This window comes from Strigops habroptila, chromosome W (assembly GCF_004027225.2).
Source record: "Strigops habroptila isolate Jane chromosome W, bStrHab1.2.pri, whole genome shotgun sequence".
In the NCBI taxonomy this organism is placed as follows: domain Eukaryota; kingdom Metazoa; phylum Chordata; class Aves; order Psittaciformes; family Psittacidae; genus Strigops; species Strigops habroptila.
In genome coordinates, this window is record NC_044301.2 from 22,360,284 (window position 1) to 22,381,237 (window position 20,954).

The 20,954-nt window shown below is 46.8% G+C and overlaps 1 protein-coding gene across 1 annotated transcript in view; it reads left to right on the forward strand.

Annotated features, from left to right (window-relative positions):
• The window catches only part of LOC115619129 (zinc finger homeobox protein 3-like), a 141,040-nt gene that overhangs the window by 93,721 nt on the left and 26,365 nt on the right, over nt 1-20,954 (forward strand). The window contains exons 4-7 of the mRNA XM_030511174.1: nt 2,355-2,429; nt 2,500-2,511; nt 13,076-13,203; nt 13,408-13,608. Of these exons, the coding sequence (XP_030367034.1) occupies nt 2,355-2,429; nt 2,500-2,511; nt 13,076-13,203; nt 13,408-13,608 (416 nt within the window). The remainder of the gene's footprint in view (nt 1-2,354; nt 2,430-2,499; nt 2,512-13,075; nt 13,204-13,407; nt 13,609-20,954) is intronic.

Below are 20,954 nucleotides of genomic sequence, written 5' to 3' on the forward strand. Positions count from 1 at the left end.
GCATGGAGCTCCCAGGATGTGCTGCAGAGAGGAGCCGGAGGATTGTCCTCAGCAAAGGCCCTGGGAGCAAGGAGGCACATAGGGACGGTACCAGGGCCTTTCGCAGCTGATTCAGAGCCTCCCTGGGAAGATGTGTCTTGTGCTCTGCTCCCTTTAACAAACACACTTGTCAGAAACAATCAGCTCAGAGCAGAGAGGGGAGAAGGAGGGTTTGAAGGACGCAGATGCTTTTTGCAGCTCAGCAAAGAGGTGTTGGAGCCCGGGAGGCAGATCTCGTCCTCAGCAGGAAGTTGTGTCCTGGTTCAGGGTGTGGTGGCCACTTGGTGCAGGGGGCTGTGGAGGGACAGGCTGTGCCTGCAAGCACGAGGGGCTCAGGGCAGGAGCATTTGCTGTTTGTAGCCTTGTTTTTTAATAATTTTCTACCGTTATTGGTATTCATAGCTCTCATTTTTCCCGTTACTGTCAGCCTGGGCTTTCGTCCATTTTAAAGAGCTATTTTTACCCTTGTTGTTGATGATGATGATGGTATAAAGACAGATGGTGTAACTGCTCATGAATGTCCTATTTTATTCCCCTCGAACCATACAGTGCACTTGAAGACATGTATTATTTCCACATGCTCAGGTTAGAGCTCAGACAGCGTCTGAGCAGCCACCGGCTTGCCCTTCCTTTTCCTCCTATGCCAATGCTGACACCTCCGGGTTGCAGCCGGGAGTGCTGCCGCGCCGGGCACCCTTTGTTGTTCAGGGGGGCTCTGGGATGGGGGGCCTGGGGGGCCGTACCCAGCCCGCTTCCAAGCCCAGTCAGAGTGGTTGGGTTGGGCTGGGTTTGGGGGGGGGGGGGGGGGCAGTTTGTTGGTTTTTTTTCCCTAGAGTGGAATAAAAAAAATACTGGAATTTTAATTTCTGAAACATGAATCCAGCTGCTGCTTTCACAGCCCTTCTCTGCAGCAAACCTGAGCACTGGTCTCACAAGGCAGACACTCATCTCACCCCTGCAGCAGTAATTTGTGTCTTCCCACTCGTGAGGTGCCTTTGCCTAGCGATGCCACCCGTTGCACCTCTCGCCCTGGTGTCCTGCTTTCCCAGGTGAAGACCACAGGGATCCCTGCAGCTCTCAAGAATTTCCAGCTTTTAGAAGAGTGAAAGAGGGGTAGAGTATAAATCACAGTGCTTCTACTTAATGTCAGTGCTGATCTCTGGGTGCTTTTACAAGTTCCTCCCTGATTTAGGTTGTCACATTCTCAAAGGGCACTGCTGAGCATCTTCAATCTCCTAATATATATATTTTAATCCTGATTTCTAGCCCTGTCTTTGTTAGGGGGAGGTTGAGGTGGTGCTTTAACTGGTTAGGTAGTTCAGATAAAACCCCAGGATAGCCTAGGATTTACCATGACCAGATAATGCAAGTTAAAATTTTGAACTCTCCTGCCTAAAAGAGGATATAATGGCTTAAAAGTACCCTTCTTCCCAGTGCCGATGTAGCCCCCATAAATTACACGGTAGCTGTCAAGCTGCTCACACTGTTCATAAATACCCAAGATAGATGATAATGCAGTGTTGGACCCTGGTGTACAAGGTCTGGCAGCTGCAGCCACCTTGCTCCCAGTCTCCTACATGGTGAGGAGCTGCCCATGCTGTGTTGACATGCTCTGTGCCATGGCCTTGGCACGCCGGTGCCCTGGTTAATGGTGGGGTAGTGGCACTTTGTGGTTTGTTCTGAACCTTTGGCGCTTCACTGAGTGTTTTTCCCCTTTATGCTTTTGCATCTGTATGATGCTGCCTGTGTGCTCAAACTCTTCTCATGACTGGGATGAAAACAAGACCCCCAGCAGCTTCCCCCCGTGCCTTGTGTCAGGGCCATGTCTGCAGGAGACAGTGCTGCTCCTTGCTTTGCCTGAGCAGAAGTGAGTGGTGGTGTTTCTGTGGTGAACTTGGGGGTCTCGGTGACTGGGGTCAGTACCACACCGTGCCATTTGGTCCAGAGAGCTTGAGATGGGGGCGAGGAGGAAGTCTGAGGCTGAAGGTGCTGGAAGCTCCGGTCAGTCCTTGACACTTCTCTAATCCATGGCATGGTTGGTAGAACCTTCTCATACCAAGCAATGTTTTAATGTACATTACACTGCAAGGGACAGCAGTAGCTGTAAGTGGCAGAAGTGGGTCTTCATCTCTCACTTTTTTCCTCTGTAGTTTCTTTCTTGACCAGCTAGCAGGGTGTTGGGAAAGTGCTGGGTGACGCTGATATCTACCACTCAATGCTTGTGCTTCAGCATTGGCTGTTGTTCAATGGCAGTTATTTGCTCTGTTGTTTTGACTTCCATTTTTATGTTGCACTTTCTGCTTCTCTTGTTTCAGAAGAATCCATTGAAGATGTGGAAGGGCCCAATGAAACATCTGGCAATGCTGAAGAGCCTGCCGAGGACCAAGAGAGTGGAGGGGACAAGGACCAGAGTAAATGGACAGGTGGGTTTTGGTCACTCTTTAAATCCAGGAAACAAAGGTGGGAAGAGCAGTGGTCTGCAAAACTTTCCTTAAATGACCACACCATGCATCACTGTCGGCATGACACAAATGTTGTCCTCTGTGAAGTCTCTGGGTGTAGCTTCGTGACACACTTACACAGTTTGAGCATGGTTAGTCATGTGTCCCCCCTCTCAGCCCCAGGCTTGCGCTGGGGCAGTGGGTCAGAGCTTCCCTGTTCTCAGTGGTGCCAGACCTGACCCGGGCAGTGGGGATCAGCAGCTGGGAGGGAGCAGGGAGAAGGGGATGGCCCTTTCTGGCAGCAGCCAGCACTTAGATTGGATTAAGCATATAATGAAACTCTACCCTATGTTGTCAAGACTCGAGAGACTTAGCCTGCTTTTTCATCATGGTCCTGGCTCTGGTAGCAAGATTTTGACACAGAAAGGCAGCGCAGAGAGGTAGACCCTGTGCCTGTGTTCTGTTAACTGCTCACGTGTTGCTGGAGCCATGACATCTTGAAACAGAAATTGCAGATGTGCAACAAAACTTACATTATTGCAGTGGAATCTGAAAGGTTTCTCTCTGCAAAATCCTTAGCTGGGTTAATTACAAAGCTATTAGGTTACCCTGTCTTTCCCAGAGGATGGTTGCTATCTTGCAGAGGTGAGTGGGAGGAATCTTTTAAATATTCCTTGCCTTTGAGCAGAAAGCAGCTGCAAGATTGTCCTCTGAAGAGGGCCATTCCCCTCCTCAGCTGGCACTTGCTGACCCCTTCAGCATTGGGCACTGGATCTGGTCCTCATTTTCCTTGCCCCAGGATGGAGCAGTTCTGACTCCCTGTTCCCGCACAGTAGCCCAGGCGGTTTGCAGACTTCTGGTTGCTTAGTCCAATGCCTCTCACAGTCGGTGCAGGGACCCTTCTTCCAGGCAGCCATCACCTTCCATGTTTGTGGTTGCCTCTTGGCAAGCCACAGCCAAAGAGATATTTTGGCTTGCGCAGTCTTCAAAAGGGCGAAATGTGGTCTTTCACCTCAATACAGTTTTAATCTCAACAAATCTCAGTCTCAGTCAATTGGAAGATGAGTCCAAACTGGTGAAGAAAGCAAGCTCTGCTTTACTGCTTGGTGAAGCTCCTGTTCTCAGTCTAGACTGCACTCGCTGAGATTGCTCTTATGTCGCTCCCCATAAGTGCTAAGTAAGGGTAAGTAGGGCCCTTTGACCAATCCTGAAGCACTTCCAAAAGCTGATCTATGTGAGAGGATTATTTTTATATATTAAAACATGTAAGGAAGAATGAAGGACCTACTTTTTATACCCTTTACTATCCAGATGGTTTTATTTCTTCATCCTGCCAGTGAAATTCCTAACCCATTTTTGGTGTTTGTCAGTCAGACAGCAGATAAGAAATGGACAGCTTCATCAGGTCTTCAAAGGAAAACACGTAAAGGAATATGCAGACTATGTACATATGCCTACAGAGCTCTGGACAAGCCTAGCTATTGCAAGGCTGAAGAGTACAGTCTCAGCAAGATGTGTGCACATGATGTTGTTGAATTCAGGTTCTGCTTTCAAACATGTAACATTACCCTGAACTTTAAAGCAAAAAAAAGTTATCCATTGTTTATGTACAGCAAAGCAAGTACCACACCTGTCTTGTTTTGTTTCTGCTTTTGAGGTCCCTTGAGGAACATGGCTGTGTTGCCTTCTGGACCTCGGACATGGAAAGGAATGGAAACTAGGTCAGGTTATTCATGACAACCACAGAAGAGCAGTGTCCACATGTATAGGACTATCAAAATGATGCAGTACAATTTGAGATATAAGCAGGGAGGGAAACAGGCAGCACCAGGGAAGCACTCCCTTGCTATAAGAGGAGACTGCAAGAGCTGATCTGCAGCTCAGAGGAGCGGGAAGGATATCAACCACAGTGTCGAGAGCACTGAAGAACAGAAAGCCTTCTTTGCATTCGTGTTCACTAAACAGAGGAACGCGTGAGAGGCCAGAGCAGCCCGTGTCAGTGGCGCTGTGGGGAGAGCTCATCCCCCAGCTAGGAAGGAACAGGCTGCAGAGTCCTTAGTTAAGCTGAGTGTTGTCACATCAGTGACCTGCTGCTTCATACCTGGGTGCTCTGGGAAAGTGACTGAAGCATCCTCAGACCTGTCAGCTGCTCCCTCTGGTGAATTTACAGAGAACAGGGGAGGTCCCCCGAGGCGCCAGGGATAGTGCTTGTCTACTGAGTAGCCAGGGAACCACACAACTGCCAGCTCCATTTGCCCCAGATTTCCCTGGGAATTGACCAAACAACTGTTTGTAAGTACCGATGGGAAGATAATGAGATGAGGAACAGTCAACACGGATTTGTCAAGAACAAATCATGTCAGCATGACCCAATTTCCTTTTGTGTGAAGAGGGTCCTGTTTACAGTCAGTATCTTGCATCTTTTTCTTAGGAAGACTTTAGACAGTGTTTTTCAGGACAGTCTGAAAATGAAGCATAGGTATTATGGTGTAGGTGAAAATATTGTGCGATGTGTGCATTTCTTCAGCACTGGAAAGCTGTCCATTTCTGAGCTTGGGGTGTCAAGAAAGTTGAAGAGCAATTTCAGAAAGGCCAAACAGCAAGAATGACCCAGAACAGAGCATGGTCTGCATAGCATCAGCTGTGAGGAGAACATGGAATTAACAGGCTTATTTGACCCAAAAAGAGAAGATCAAAGGCAAGGGCAAGATAAGTCTCCTTGTGCATAAAATACTTCTGAAAGTAAGGAAATTATTTGTTCTCCATGTTCAGGATATAGACAACAAGAAGCAATGGGCTTAAATTGAAGGGAGAAAGCTTGAGGTTAGGTAATAAATTAAAAGAAAAAATCTCCTGGTACAGCTTGTGAAGCACTGGAGTAGATTTTCTGGGAAGGTTCCTCAGAGGTCTTTCAAGAAGATGAGATGAGCTGCTGTCAGGAATGAAATAGGCACAGCTTATCCTGCTTTGGGTGGACTGGCTGACCTTTGGAGGTGCCGCTGAGCCATGCAATTCCATGCAAGCGGGAGATAGGCAACAAAGTAGTGCAGGCTCAAAGCCAATAAATAGTGTGTTGAAGTGAAGGTGGACCTGTTTTCTGTTCATCATGCTGCAATTTGATCATTATGTTCCATAGCAATTTACTCACCTTTTGTGCCTCAGTTTCTTAACTGCTCCCTGGGTGATTGTTTTTTTCCCATTTCTTAAAGACTGAGATCTCTGAGGACATGTCGAATGTCTCCCAAGCTCCCTCTGCCCAGAGACATCAGTGATGTGTCAGGGTTGTTTGGCTGCTCTGTGGTTCACAGGTCCGCATGTGGCAGACTGTACCTGTGTCGGTGTCAGATCTGGAAGGAAAAACTTCTCTGCTTCCATGGTACGTTTTCAGAAAGTCTCAGCTGCCCAAATAAATTTATCAATTAGATTTTATTTATTTTTAAATGGAATAATCTTAAGCAGAAACATTTTCTTAGGTAATACTTTCCATTAAAATACACACGTGGAAAACTCCATCCCAAATAAGGATTCATTTTACCTTGATTTTCACATACATCTTTGTGACTCCTCAAAGGTTTCTGGAACGCGGCAGTGCCATCTGCTTTAAGCAGTGCTCCTGCTGCTCCCCTCAGCTCCTAACAACCAGCCGTGCTTCCAGGCACCAGCACTCTTCTGTGACTACTAAAATACTGCGTGGAGAGAAAAGGGCTGGTGATCCCTGTTTCTAGACGGGACCTGTTTGCTTTCTCTTTTTCCTCTCTCTCCGGCAATGGGACTAAGCATTTCCCAAGTGCCGCTGGATGCAGCCCCCTTGCACTGGAGCTGCCTCTGCCTTGCCAGCTTCCCTCTTTCTGCTCCACAGCTGTCCCCTCCGTGCTGGAGAAGGGAGATGCTGTTTGCCTGATGGCCAAGCTTTAGAAATTAGCTCATCATGACTAATGTGAGATTTATCACAAGCAAACCAGCAAGGAGGAAAGAAATCGTGGCTATTCCCAACTCCATTTTTAAGGCAGGATGTGAATGATTAATATTCAACACACTGTTTTCCAGCTAAAGCCTGAATCAGACTGGGGTAGATCAGTACGAGACTTTGGAGATTTAGGGTGGGGTTTGTATGCATTTTCTGACTAGAGAGGAGCACTTCATCTGCAGTGACCCAGCTATGAAAGGGACTTTCTTAATGTACTGTCAGTTGTATAGATGTAGAATATCAGATTTTTTTTTTCCCACAAAAACAAGAAGCAAACTCTACTTAAAATATAGATTGAAATCTTTCTAGAGGACTAGCCTGAAGGCCTTTTATTTTTTTAATGATTTTTTTTTTTTTAAATCCATGATGCTCACCTAACAGAGCAATTAGTGCAATGGAGCATCCCTGATTTGAATCCGTGGTAGATTACATTGCTATTAAAGGAGGTATTAATGGGCTGCCGAGAGCTGGGAAATTGTTGCAGAAAAGTGTGTTTATGGAGTATAGTGCTGGCAGGTATGATTTCAATCGGATTTGACATGTTTAACATAAATGTATACTGCACAACTCCTGTAGTTTATGAATAATTCCTACAGGCCTACTGCCTTTCTAATTACTGAAATTAAAAAAACCCAGGTCAGGCACATCCTAACAGAAATCTATTACTGCCCCTCCCCCACTGCTGCTTTTTACTTTTCTTTTTTTTTTTTTTAATATATGGCATTTGTTGAGCACTTAATGGCTGGGATATTGTGTGGAGCAGAGTAAAGACAGGGGGAGATTGGGCTGGGAGGAAGGGATGAGGGGCGGGATGGAGTGGCTCTCGAACCTGGCTTCTGCATGAAGGAGGCCTAGGAGAGGGGATGTCCTGGTTTTGGCTGGGATAAAAATTTTCTTCCTAGGAGCTGGTACAGTGCTGTGTTTTGGCTTTAGTCTGAGAATAATGCTGGTAACACTACTCTCATGGTAAGTTAGTTGAAATATTTATTCAGTTGAACTGGACAGTAACTTTTACACAGATTGATAGCTGGTTCAAGAACCGTATAAACCAGGTAAATATTAAAGGTTATTGCTTGTTTCCTTTCAGCCACTTTGTAAGTTAAAAAACCCCAAGATTTCCCATGGTTCTAAAGATACCATCTTAGACACCATCGCTGGAAGAAAAGGTACAGCGCTTTAGGGTACCACTTTGCAAAGGTGGGGTTGTGCTGGACACAAGATGGGATGATTTTATACGTACCTGTCTTTCCCTCTGCCCTGTACAAGTCTCTGAGCAGCAGAGAGGGAACTGTCACTCCTGGGACAGGGAAACCTCGCAGCTTTGGTTCAGGCCTTTTCTTTTGGCTACGTCTGCTGGAGCATTTTGCTACTCAAGTGCCGGGGTTGCTGCCACATGTGTGTCTGTGAGCACCTGGGCCCTCATCCCAGCATGCCGGGACCTCAACCTACTCCTGCTCCTCAGACCAGAGCCGGGATTCTCAGAACCTTTGGGATTGATCCGTAACTTCATGCATTGGTCATTTTCTCTCCCCCAGTGCCCTGGCTCTTGGTTCACAGCACAGTGCTGCATTAGAGCACTGCGCAGGGAGCAGCATCTCCTGGCAGGTCCCAGAGCCTCCTTCAGGAGCTGACAGGAAATGGGCTGATCTGCAGGGCTGTGGGGAAGGCCTGTGGTGCTCATGATGACAAGCCAAGCACTGCCTCCATGTGCCCCTTGTGCTGCCTGGCGCCTCACCGCAAGGTTTTCTGGGTGGCAGAAAAGTCTGGTGGTGGCTGGGGCTTGTAATATGAATATTTAATAGTAATTCAGTTGTTTGTACTCACTGCAGGCTGGAAGGTATGACAGAGCATTGGAAAAACAAATTATTTGACTTTTTTCAGGGCCACATCTCTGAAAGGTGGCAATAAAGGCCTTGGTACAAAAGTGTGCTTGCAAATCTCTATGTATTTACTTCTGTCTATCATGTGATCATTTTATCAAATACAGAGTTGAAAAAATACTGTAGAGCAACAGGCAATATACAGGCCTGTTAGTATGGCTACAACATCTTATTAGAATGAATGGTACCTTCAGGGCATAAGGAATGTAAACAGAAAATGTTTCAGAAAGAAACATTCAACCATATATTACTAAGACATGAGGTAGTGAATGGGCAGCACCACAGCAGCACCTCAGTGCCCTTTTGGAGAGGCTTGAGCGGGGCTCCAGCCAGTCACTGTGGTCTCTCAGTGGAGTTACCTTCTTGCTGTATTAATACAAATTGTGTGTTTCTTCGGGATAGCAACTGTCTGCCAGGGAGGCTGAGACCGAAACTTTGTGTGCCCTTATCCTGGGCTCCTGAGCTGCTGTTAATGGAACTGCGCAGGGAGGTCTGGACCACAGAGCCTGAACTTGCCTGTCACCCGCAGTGAGGGCTGTGCGAGCATGAAAACAGATAAAACAGGCCATTCCAGTCCCAGGATTTCAGGAGGTGTCATGGTTTAAGCCCAGCTGGTAACTCAGAACCACACAGCCGCTTGCTTACTCCCCCTCTTCTTCCCTCCCCCCCCCACTCCTGGAGGGATGGGGAGGAGAATCAAAAGAATGTAAATCCCACGGGTTGAGATAAGAGCAGTCCAGTAACTAAGGTATAATACGAAACCACTACTACCACCACCAATAATAATGATGATAAGGGAAATAACAAGGGGAGAGAATATGAAACTAAAAGGGGAAAAGGAAAAGAAAACAATAAACACAAGTGATGCACAATACAATTGCTCACCACTTGCCTACCAATACCCAGCCCAACCCGAGCAGCAATCTGGCCTTCTGGGTGACTCTCCCCAGTTTATATACTGGGCATGACGTGCTGTGGTATGGAATACCCCTTTGGCTAGTTTGGGTCAGGTGTCCTGTCTCTGCTTCCTTCTGGCTTCTTGTGCCCCTCCTCCCTGGCAGAGCATGAGACTGAAAAGTCCTTGATCGGAGTAAGCATTACTTAGTAACAACTAAAACATTGGCGTGTTATCAGCATTGTTCTCAGACTGAAGTTGAAAACACAGCACTGCAACAGCTACTAAGGAGAAAAATAACTGCTACAGCTGAACCCAGGACAGTTGTAACAGCTGCTTTGAGGATGCTCCACTGTGACACCTGTGCAGCGGGATGGCTACCATCAGGGCATTTCCAGCCACAGGGCTCTGCAGGCAGGTCGGGCTGGTCCATGGGCTCGTGGTGCTGAGTAATTGCTCCAAGAAAATGTTGGGGGAAGTTGAGGGGGGAGGCACCATCAAATATGGAATTTCGTTTTCCACCAGGCACTGAAAACACAGTTCCCTGGTCCCACGGAAAACTTTTTCCCAGGCTGGCTGCTGAACTTAGTAGGAAGGAGTTTTGTCAGCAGGCTGGGGGCAGGGAGGGTGGTGTTTCTTAAATCAATGGAGATAGATAGCAGAAACCCCACTGTAAATTTCTAGGGCAAGTGGCAAGCTGGTTTACGGAATGTAGGGAGATGAGAACCTCTGGCTTATGGAAAGCAGCATGAATTAATAATCATTTAATTGGCTTTTCCATTATGTTGCTGGGTTGGGAGATGGAAGTTTAGATGAAGGGGTTGTCAGTGGTACTTTAGCTAAAAGAACCTGATGGCTGGGAGGTGGGGTGGCAATTCCCTTCCCACCAGGATGGAGAGAAGGCAGCTTTGGGGACCCTTGCTGGTTTTGCCTCTGGACCTAGCAAAGGAAAGGATCCTCACTTCCAAGGGAGCATCCCATCTCACCTCTGAAATAACACCTGGGAGGATTTCTCTTCCTCCTCTGAAAAGCAGCTGCTGAGGAAGAGTGACAAGACAAGCAGATCTCTGAGCAGTGCTATGGCAGGGCAGCGTGCCTGCAGCAGCGCCATCCCCTTGCACTTGGCTTTCGGGTACATTTGTTGAGAAATGTGTATTTTTCTCTAAGGTCAGCAAATCTGAACTAAATCCATTTAAGAGTCAAAATAATAAAAATACTGGTACACAGTTGTACATCATACTTTAAACCCTGATTTCTTTTCTTTCCTGCAAGGCCTGGACCTCTAAGCATGATGTTGGATGTGGTTAGGGTGCAGGCGTTGGGCTCCACCTTCCCTGGTGCTGAGCTGCCAGTCAGGACTTGAGGCCCTTTTGATGTTCTCAGCTGAGGACGTTCTGTCCTGACTGCTCTGTGCAGACGAAGGTCCCTGGCTGCTGGGAGAGCTACAGGCAGGTGCCGAGCCACGTGCCCTCGTTTCTCCAGGCAGAAGAGAGTTCTGAATTCCTCTGATCTGTGACATGGAGTGAATGTGTCACTTTGTGTGTTTGGCTGTTTATGAACAATAAACTTTGGTCTCTGTGTAAAAATTCCCACTTGAGCTTTCAACTCAAAAAACAATACTTAGAACAAATATTCCATATGCATTTTTCAGAACTCTGCAACAAACCAGTTATTCTGGGGTCTGGACAGTCATTAATAATTCTGGGTTTGAAAGATTGAAGTTATGTGTTGGATCAAGTGCATTTAATAAAATTGGGCACTTTGGAGATGGTAAGTAAAAGTAAATTTTTATTACTTTTTACTTTGCCCTAATTCTAAGCAGGCTGCTTTTCAGTAGAAAAGAAATAAGGAAATGCCCTGTCATGACTCCAGGGGTTACAGCTAGTGTTCAACAGCTATGGGACCACTCACACCACACAAGGCTCAGACTGGGTGTTTTAAGGCAGGGTGGTCCTCTGCCTTCCATGGTGCTGGCTCTCGGTCATGGCCTCTGCCTCCCCAAACCCACCCAGAGGAACTGCTTTCCTTGGTGGAAGAGCAGTGCAGGTGGGTCCGGGGTGGTGCCATGTTTCTTGTGCTCCAAGCACATTTCATTAGTAGGAAGCAATGAAGGCCAGCTTTGGTCCTGTAGACATCTTTAATGACTTTCCAGTCCTGAACTCCAGGGAGGGTCTGGGGTTCAAGCTAGCAGGTTGACCTGGGAAGCAACCTATCATTCTGTGTTGGTGTCCATGAGTCAGCACTGACAGTGCAGACTTGTTCTACGCAAAGAAACTCTCAGTTTGGATATTTTTATGGAGTTGGAAGCGCAGTGGGGTCCTGTGGTTTTGGATTCAGGTACAGCCAGAACTTTACATAGTGCATGTAGGCTGCATAACCAGACAGGGCTGAAACACCAGGCTCGTGGCAGGGCAGCGCTGCGGGGAAGGAAATCACCTCTAAGCAGGCTTTGGCATGGCCAAGTCTACCAGGAGAAATTCAGTAGTACCAGAGCTCCTCTGATCCCTGCCTCCCTCTGGCAGTATTGTTATCTATTTGCGATACCTATTTTCCCTCTCCTGGAAGTTATTTTGCCTCTATTTAACTGAACCCTTAGAGGTGGGGTCTGGCAGGGAAGGTGGTTAGAAATGGGGAGCTCTTCCTGTGATGTGGTACCTTTTGAAATACAACTCATGCCAGTGGACATTTGGCTGTTTATCAACAATAAACTTTGGGGATCTTTGAGAAGGAAACAGTTTGCTTGGATCTTACTCTGACAGCATCTTCTGAAACAAGGAGCTGATAGCAGCAGGTTCACAAAGAGAATAAGAGACAAGGAGAAGAGTATGGGGGGACTGGTCGAAGAATGCTACAGTGCCTTGTTAATTGGCAGCTGATCCATCTCATTAAATATCCAGCTGTCATATATTACCTTTCAAGTGAAAATGAATAACTCCCATTAAGGGCAAAATGGGTTTGAAGTCGATTCGAGACAGATTAAAGTACTGTTATGAATGTGTGTTCAGGGAGGAGGAGATGGGGGCTGTGTATAATATACTTGTCCTTACAGCTTTTAAATAATTGATGTCCCACAAATTTATGTACTGCAGGCTGCCAGGGTTTGGGGGAGGGGTAAAGGTCAGGGATGCACTTCTCGGAACACTGCAACTTGCTGAGGGTTTTGCTGTTGACTTCTGGGCTCATTTGCCTTTTTGTGTTTTGCTGAAATAAAATTGCCTTTCTTCAGCTTGTTATAGCATGAGGGTCTGAGTCCCATCCTGGCACTGGCTGTAGGCTGTGTCTCTGCCATCGTGGGTTTGGTGGGACCCTCAGATGTGCACTTTTCCCTGGCAGTGTGCCACTGCTTCCAGCACAGAACGCACCTCACTTGGATTGATGGCCGCAGCTTCCAACCACCTCCAAGGCAAACATATTCTAGAGTGTTCATATGCAAAACATTCAGTGAGCTAGGAGTATGAGTTCTGCTTTGTCGAATCAGTCCAACTGCTCTTGGAGCTGACGCATTGGCCTTTGCGTCTGGCCAAGCATTTGTGTGTCCAGTGTGAGCATTGGACAAGACTTTCCTGGATGGCAACACCTAGCAGGTTGTAAGCAGCCCACAGAAATAGCTGAGATTTCTCTGCTTCTAACTATAAATGACACCATTCCCTTACTATGAAAGATAGTCAAGAATGAATGTTTTTTGGCCAGGCATGCTTTGTAGGATGTAAGTTAGTCCACAGACTCATCCTTCTCCATGTCTTTGGTATGTGTTTCAAGCAACAGCAGCAGAGTAAATGGAAGTACCGTCTTTGTCCAACTTAAGCCTCTTTGGGGATGTCCTGATATAAATCTCATTTTGTTGCAGCACCAGCCAGCCAGGCAGAGAAGGAGCTGACAGACCCTCCAGCATCCTCTAAACGAATATCGTTTCCCAGCAGCTCTGAGTCGCCTCTCCCCTTTAAATGGTCAGAAACTTCAGAGGAGACCAAATCAGAGCAGGTAAGGAACAAGAAACCAGTTTTTTGTGCATCTACAAGCAGGTAATTTGTTTCATATGTGCCAAAAGCAAAGAATAAAATAGGAGGAGGATGAAAGGCAATAACTGATGGTAGGAGAAGGCATCAAATTATTAAAGTCTAGCTGTAAGGAAAGAGGAAAGCAGCAGTTGTATCAAGTGCATGATTCATTTGTCTTGCTCTGCAGACATATCAGTGTCCATATTGCAAGTACAGTAACACAGACGTGAATCAGCTGCGGGTCCATGCCATGACCCAGCACTCGCTGCAGCCCATGCTCTGCTGCCCTCTCTGCCAGGACATGCTGAACAACAAGATCCATTTGCAGCTGCACCTCACCCATCTGCACAGTGTGTCGCCTGACTGTGTTGAGAAGCTCATCATGACGGTAAGTGCTGCGTAGTCAAGCATGTCTGCTGCCTTCCTAGCAAAGATGAAGAGTAAAGGGATGGCCTGACCTGTGTGGGCTGACTTGGCTGTAGTGGGCAGCTCCTTCATGTGTCAGGGCTCTGTCATCTAGGTTTTTCCCATCCTTGTGTGTTTTGTCGCAGAGACTATCTTGTCCATACTTGAGCACTGTGGAAACTGGCAGTGTTTCAGCATCAAGTAATTTCCCTGCAAATAGATTAGAATAAATATGATTTCCTTTAACTACTGAGGTCATTTGGGATCATGCATGGGATCATATTTTGCACAGAAGTTTCTGGGAGATGCAGTAGCTGACATGCTGCGCTGCTCCTGCGGCAGAGGGAAAGTGCTTATGTGTTGATGGGCACTTCCCAAGAAGGGCAGCCAAGGTGATTAACGTAACATTACAGGAAATTAGATAACATGTTTCTGCTTAAAATATGACTTTAAGAACGAATAGAGTAACTTGCCTTGGCAGTCTCATCTCATGGAGGGGAGACAGTCCTATTGTGCAACCCATGTTCTGTGCTTCATTCACTTAATGAGCGTCCTGGGTTCAGCTGTAACAGTTATTTTTCTCCTTCTTAGTAGCTGTTGCAGTACTGTGTTTTCAACTTCAGTCTGAGAACAATGCTGATAACACATCAATGTTTTAGTTGTTGCTAAGTAATGCTTACTCTGATCAAGGACTTTTCAATCTCTTATGCTCTGCCAGTGAGGAGGGGCACAAGAAGCCAGGAGGAAGTAGAGACAGGACACCTGACCCAAACTTCCATACCACAGCACATCATGACCAGTATATAAATCGGGGGGAGTCATCCAGAAGGGCAGATTGCTGCTCAGGTCGGGCTGGGTATCAGTCAGCGGGTGATGAGCAATTGCATTGTACATCACTTGTGTTTATTGGGGTTTTTTTCCCCTTCCCTTTTTAGCTTTATATTCTCTCCCCTTGTTACTTCCCTTATCATCAGTAGTAGTAGTTTTATATTATACTTCAGTTATTGGACTGTTCTTATCTCAACCCATGGGGTTTATAATCTTTTGATTATCCTCCCCATCCTGCCTGGAGGGGAGGGGGAAGGGGGGAGTGAGCAAACAGCTGCGTGGTGCTGAGTTACCAGCTGGTAACAGCCATACCTACGGCAATACCTTCCTGAAAACACCCAGTCTCGTCTGGTCTTGGAAGCTAAGCAGGGTCAGGCTCTGTTAGTCCTTGGATCAGAGACCGCTGGGAATGCTGGGTGCTGTAGGTTTTGCATCCACCCCTTATTCCATACCATTTACGTCATGCTCAGGTCCCACATTTTTTGATATACCATCACTTTTTGTCTCTTGAGAGATATATATACACACACACACACACGCATGCGCGCACAGATATCATTGCTTAGTCCATGGACCATCCCTATAAAGTTCGCTGAGTTCATTCAGTCCATGATGTTGGGCTTCATCTGTCATAACAGTCTTTCAGGGTAGGAGAGACGGTGTGTGGTGCTGGATTGTTGCCTGCTGACGACACTGCCGAACTCGTCTGGTCACTGCTGAGCTCGTCTAGTTTCTTCAAAGTTCTTTCTTTGTTGGGGTGATGATCGGAGGGAAGTCAGGGTCAGTCGACGGTGACCTCAGGACAGTACTGGGAGACTCCTGCTGGTGCTGCTGGCTTTTCCCATTACTTTATTCTCTGCTGATGATCATGAGAGCCCATATTTTCTTTTCAAAGTCCAGAGTGGCAGAGATGGGCATTTAGCTGCTATGGAAACGTTATAAAACAGTCAGCAGCATATAATTGAATTCATTGGCTGTTTTTACCCAAAATTAAATCCCCTTGAGGTACACACCGGACTTCCTCATCTTCCCGCATTACCCACCAAGTATGTCCAGGTCCCTGAGCAAAAGCAATCCCACGGGTGGGTTTGCCTTTACCTGAAGCAGGAATAACCCAGACTGTCTTCCCCAGCAAATTCTTTATGTGCACCCCAGGAACTTTATCCCCCTCTACAGTATGTAAAAGTTATTCTGGAAATGAGTCCCATTGTCTGACTCAGTTCTCTCTGGGGTGCCGTGTTGCCACAAGACTTGTTTCTCAAGGCCCAGGATAGTGTTCCAGGCAGTGGCGTGGGGCACAGCGTATGTTTCCATCCATCCGGTGGTTGCTTCCACCATGGTAAGCACATGGCGCTTGCCTTGGGGGGTTGGTGGGAGTGTGATATAGTCAATCTGCCAGGCCTCCCCATATTTGTACTTCAGCCATCATCCTCCATACCAGAGAGGCTTTAACCTCTTGGCTTGCTTAACTGCAGCACATGTTTCACATTCATGAATAACCTGGGCAATAGTGTTCATTGTTAAGTCCACCCCTCAATCAGGAGCCCATCTATATGTTGCATCTCTGCCTTGATGGCCTGAGGTGTCATGGGCCCACCTGGCTAAAAATAATTCACCCTTATGTTGCCAATTCAAATCCACCTGAGCCACTTCAATCTTAGCAGCTTGATCCACCTGTTGGTTGTTCTGATGTTCCTCAGTGGCCTGACTCTTGGGTACATGAGCACCTACGTGGCGTACCTTCACCACCAGGTTCTGCACCCGGGCAGCGATATCTTGCCACAGTGCAGCAGCCCAGATGGGTTTACCTCTGCGTTGCCAGTTGCTCTGCTTCCATTGCTGCAACCACCCCCACAGGGCATTTGCCACCATCCATGAGTCAGTATAGAGATAAAGTACTGGCCATTTTTCTCATTCAGCAATGTCCAAGGCCAGCTGGATGGCTTTCACCTTGCCTGGCTGGAGGCAGGGCCCCTCTAATAGTGATCACAAGATTCTCCACTTCTGTCTTGTAGAAAGGGATTAGAATTCCTTATCACAGGAGTTGGAGTAAAATCATCTCTTCCGCTCCATCTGGGAAGCTGCTCACCAGAGACTGGAGCGGCAACTTTCATGGGAGGATCATCCTTGACTTTTGTTTTCCTCTTCAATTCATGCACCCGTTCCTCCAGAACTGAGGTAGGTTTTCCCTCCCACTTTCTCATGTCTTCTCCATGATCCCTCAGGTGAAACCATAGGGTGCCCCGTGGTGTGTACCTTCTATATCTTCTCTCTCGGGCAATAGGGCGCCTTCTGTTAATAACTGAGATGCAGGTCTGTACACGTGGGGAGCTAGATAGATCGTCTTTCAATTGCTTAAACTCCTGGGACAGGAGTTTTTCCACAGCCAAAATGACAGAAGGGGTGAGATTGTCTTCAGTCTCCCAGAGCTGATGCCTTACTTCATCCACTGTTGGTGCTGCTGCCTCACTCCAGGTCATTGATGCCAATGAGTGGGCATATGATGATGGCACACTCTGTGCAAATTACTGCCACATGGGTCGTGTACATTCGACTGCATCTGGATCTATGGATGTGTTCCCAGCACCTGGCCTGTGATAGATCATCCCTAGAATGGCTGATTCCCTCAGGTACTGGATGCCTCTCTCTACTGTGGTCCACTTGGCTGAGCGACACATAACATCGTCCTCGTAGGGAAACCTTTCCTTCACAGCTGACAAGAGCCGCCTCCAAAGGCTGAGGACTCCTTTCTCTTTTGCAATTGCCTTGTCAATTCCCCTTTCCCTAGCAAGTGATCCCAGCAGCTTGGCTTCCTACCCTCTAGTTCGTGGCCATCAGCCCCATTGTCCCAGCTTTGGAGCAACCAGGTGATGATGTACTCCCCTGGAAGACGGGTGAAATCTTTTCACGTATTCCGCAGCTCAGTCAAGGACCGGGATCGAGAAGTTACCTCTTGTTCTTCCTCTTCCTCTGTTTCTTGTACTAATTCCTCTTTTTCAGGTGTTGCCCCCTCTAGTTCTGGCATTGAGTCTTCTTCATCTTCCTTCACTACATGCGTTGCTTTTCGTTTCCATCTCCTTTTGCGTATAGGGGCAGCTGATAGCAGCACGGTTTGGTCCTTTTTTTCAGTTGCAGTGCCTCCTACTGGGGTTAAAGTGGCTGCAGTATCTTTCACTGAGGTTGGAGTGGCTGCTGTGCTTCTTGCTGGGAACGAAGTAGCCATTTTGTCTGTTGCTTTGCCATCAGATCCAGAGGCATCTTTTTCCCCTTGAGGGTACTGGACAGTGTTGAGCAGGGCTCTGTAGGCAAAGCCCCAGGACTTTGTGATCATTTGTCCCTCACTGGTATTGCCATGACGACAACACACCTTGTCTAAGTGTTTTACTAGTTTCTCTAGATTTCACACTTGTTCAGGAGTGAAGTTTCAAAGCACTGGAGGGGCCCATTGGCCTAGGTTCTTGCCCATACTGTCCCACACACCCTGCCACTCATGACTGTCCAGCCTCGGGGAAGATCTCCTGGTGATATTCTTAGATAGTTGTTTAACCTTAAGCAAGACCTGAACCATATTCAACAAAATGCTGGTTCCCAGCAAAAGGAGCAGGCTGGTTTCAAGGGTACTCAAAGGATATTCACAATCTTTAAAATTCTCGAATGCCATTGTAATAGCCTGATGGAGGAGGGGAAGGTGTGGGAGGATGTCTCCCCCATAGGTTGACCCTCCGAGGGGAAAAAAAAAGAAGTGTAATTGTTAATAGTTTCCATTACATGCCTCCCAAAGTACAGAAGTGATGACCATGCTGAGAACGCAAGCCAGAGCAGTTTCATGATCAATGCTTCTATTGTGTCACAAGCCATCGTCATAAAGTACAACAAAATGAGAACCTTAGCCCAGGCCTCAAAGCCAATAAACACTAAACCAGCAAACACTGGCTACAAGTCAAGTATGACATGCAACACCTCCAAGAGCAAATAAATCAACATTGTGACAATTGACTATTAATCTGAAACAGTGAATGCTTATCACAAATAAGTGTTTAGAGTCAGATCTGTTGTTATCTCATGCCCCATGTTGGGAGCCACAAAAGACTGTCATGGTTTAAGCCCACCCGGTAACTCAGCACCATGCAGCTGCTCGCTCACTCCCCCGCTTCCCCCCCCCCAGGCAGGATGGGGAGGAGATTCAAAACAATGTAAATCCCACAGGTTGAGATAAGAACAGTCCAGTAACTAAGGTATAATATAAAACTACTACTACTACTGATGATGATAAGGGAAATAGCAAGGGGAGAGAATATAAAGCTAAAAAGGGAAGGGAAAAAAACCAATAAACACAAGTGATGCACAATACAATTGCTCACCACCCGCTGACCGATACCCAGCCCGACCTGAGCAGCCATCTGCCCTTCTGGATAACTCCCCCCAGTTTATATACTGGGCATGACATGCTGTGGTATGGAATACCCCTTTGGCTAGTTTGGGTCAGGTGTCCTGTCTCTGCTTCCTTCTGGCTTCTTGTGCCCCCTCCTCCCTGGCAGAGCATGAGACTGAAAAGTCCTTGATTGGGGTAAGCATTACTTAGGAACAATTAAAACATTGGTGTGTTATCAGCATTGTTTTCAGACTAAAGCCGAAACACAGCACTGCACCAGATACTAGGAAGGAGAAAAATAACTGCTACAGCTGAACCCAGGACAATGAGGATCATTGTTATGGTCATGTGAGATAAGTTGGATCTGTGAGGAGTTGCTCCATCCAAAATTACAATGGTTTTGTTATGTAACGATTCCCTCTTTTCAGGGTAACCTGAACAAGCAAGGGATATGCTACCATTTGCCCAAGGGAGGTGGAACCTTAAAGGACTCTTGAATACTGGAGCTACTGTTTCAAATGCTGTTTTTAAAATGTTTGGAAATGCCTGGTTTTAACTCAAAAGCTAAGCATAGGTATTTAAAATTCTCTGAAGTAGGAAGTTAGACATTTAAGTGTGGAGTGAAAGTTTACTAAAATTAACTGTCTTCATTTAGAGCTCAAAACTTCTAACAACTCCGCTTCTCGAGCTCTTTGTCCAACAACATTGTGCTTGTGTATGGGTTGTGATGGCTATTGCTTGTGCAGCTTCTGATGGGGAGCAGAAACTTCAGATAGCAGATTGTGGTTCAGCACAAACACATTTGCATCAGGCTCTTGTTCTGCCCTACATCCTCGTTGTAGCACCCAGCATGGGAATACTTCTCCAACACCATCTCCAAGGAACCGAAATTCATCTGACTCAAGAGCTAGTGCTTGATGAGAAGTAGCAAATTAACAGTGCAGTGTTCAAGTTCTCATTTGTGAGACCTGGGTTTGTGCTCTGGCTTTACCCAGAGCTGCTGACCCAGCAGCCCTCTCTGCAGCTAGTGTACACGTGGAGCTGCTGGACCTCTTCTATGGGACTTGTATGTGCTGTTGCGGTGCACAAATGCTCGTAATGGGTTACTGCACTCTCCAGCACTCAGGCACTTGCTTCAGTAAATAACATTCTGAGTTCCAGAATGTTTTTTTCATAAATTCCCTTTTCATAGGTTTCACATGAGTGCACCTTTCCATTTGCTAGTCTCAGTTTAAGATACAGGTAGAATTAATAAGACATATTTTCAAAACCCCTTCTAAATTCACAAATGGGATGTATTGTCAGATTTCTACACTGTTATTTCTTTGGTATAATCTTCAAGGCAAGGTTGTGTCTGCATTTAAGAACTTGTCACCAAGTATATAAGTGTTTATTTTGATTCCTTTCAGTTCTTTCTCTTTGTGATTTTTTTTTTGTACCCCGTTTCTGCTTGTATTCCCCCTTCTTTGCCAATTCCTGACAATGGAGGTCAATAACATCATGTTTGTCGTAGTACTCATGTTCTTTATCAACTCCCCTCCTGTGACATCATTTGAGCAAGCACATGCAGCGTTGCCCAGCTTTTTTCTTACAGTTCTCTCATCTCTTTCTATCACTCTCCCAGTCCTCCTGTGGCTCCTTCTCAAATGCCTTTATGCTTTTTATCTTCCCACTTTGCTTTACCAGCTCCCTGTCCTCTCACTGTCCTGCCCTCTCTCTGGGCCCCGCCGAGGTGTCCTGTGCCCCGTGGGCTGCAGGGGCTGGTGGTGGCCACTGTTGGACCGAGCGCTCCAGACTGACTGCAAGAACCGTACGTGCCCCAAGTAGGCACCATGCTGTAAACCCATTAAAAATCCAGCCAGGCTGATGGGCCCCAGCACTCTCTGAGTAACAAAATATAGGGAGATAGGGAAGAAGAGCACCAGCAGTTCACTAACCCTGTGAACTGGCTGTGCCCACAGGCTCGAGCAGGGCACAGCTCAGCTCTGCCCACCACTCATGTTCCTGGGTCAAGGAGCTGTCCCATCACAAAGACCTCAGTCTCTGCGATCTGCATCCAGTTTGATTCATGGTGCTTAGTGTGTAAATACCTTCTGAGGACTTGAATGAATCTTATTAGCTTCTAACTA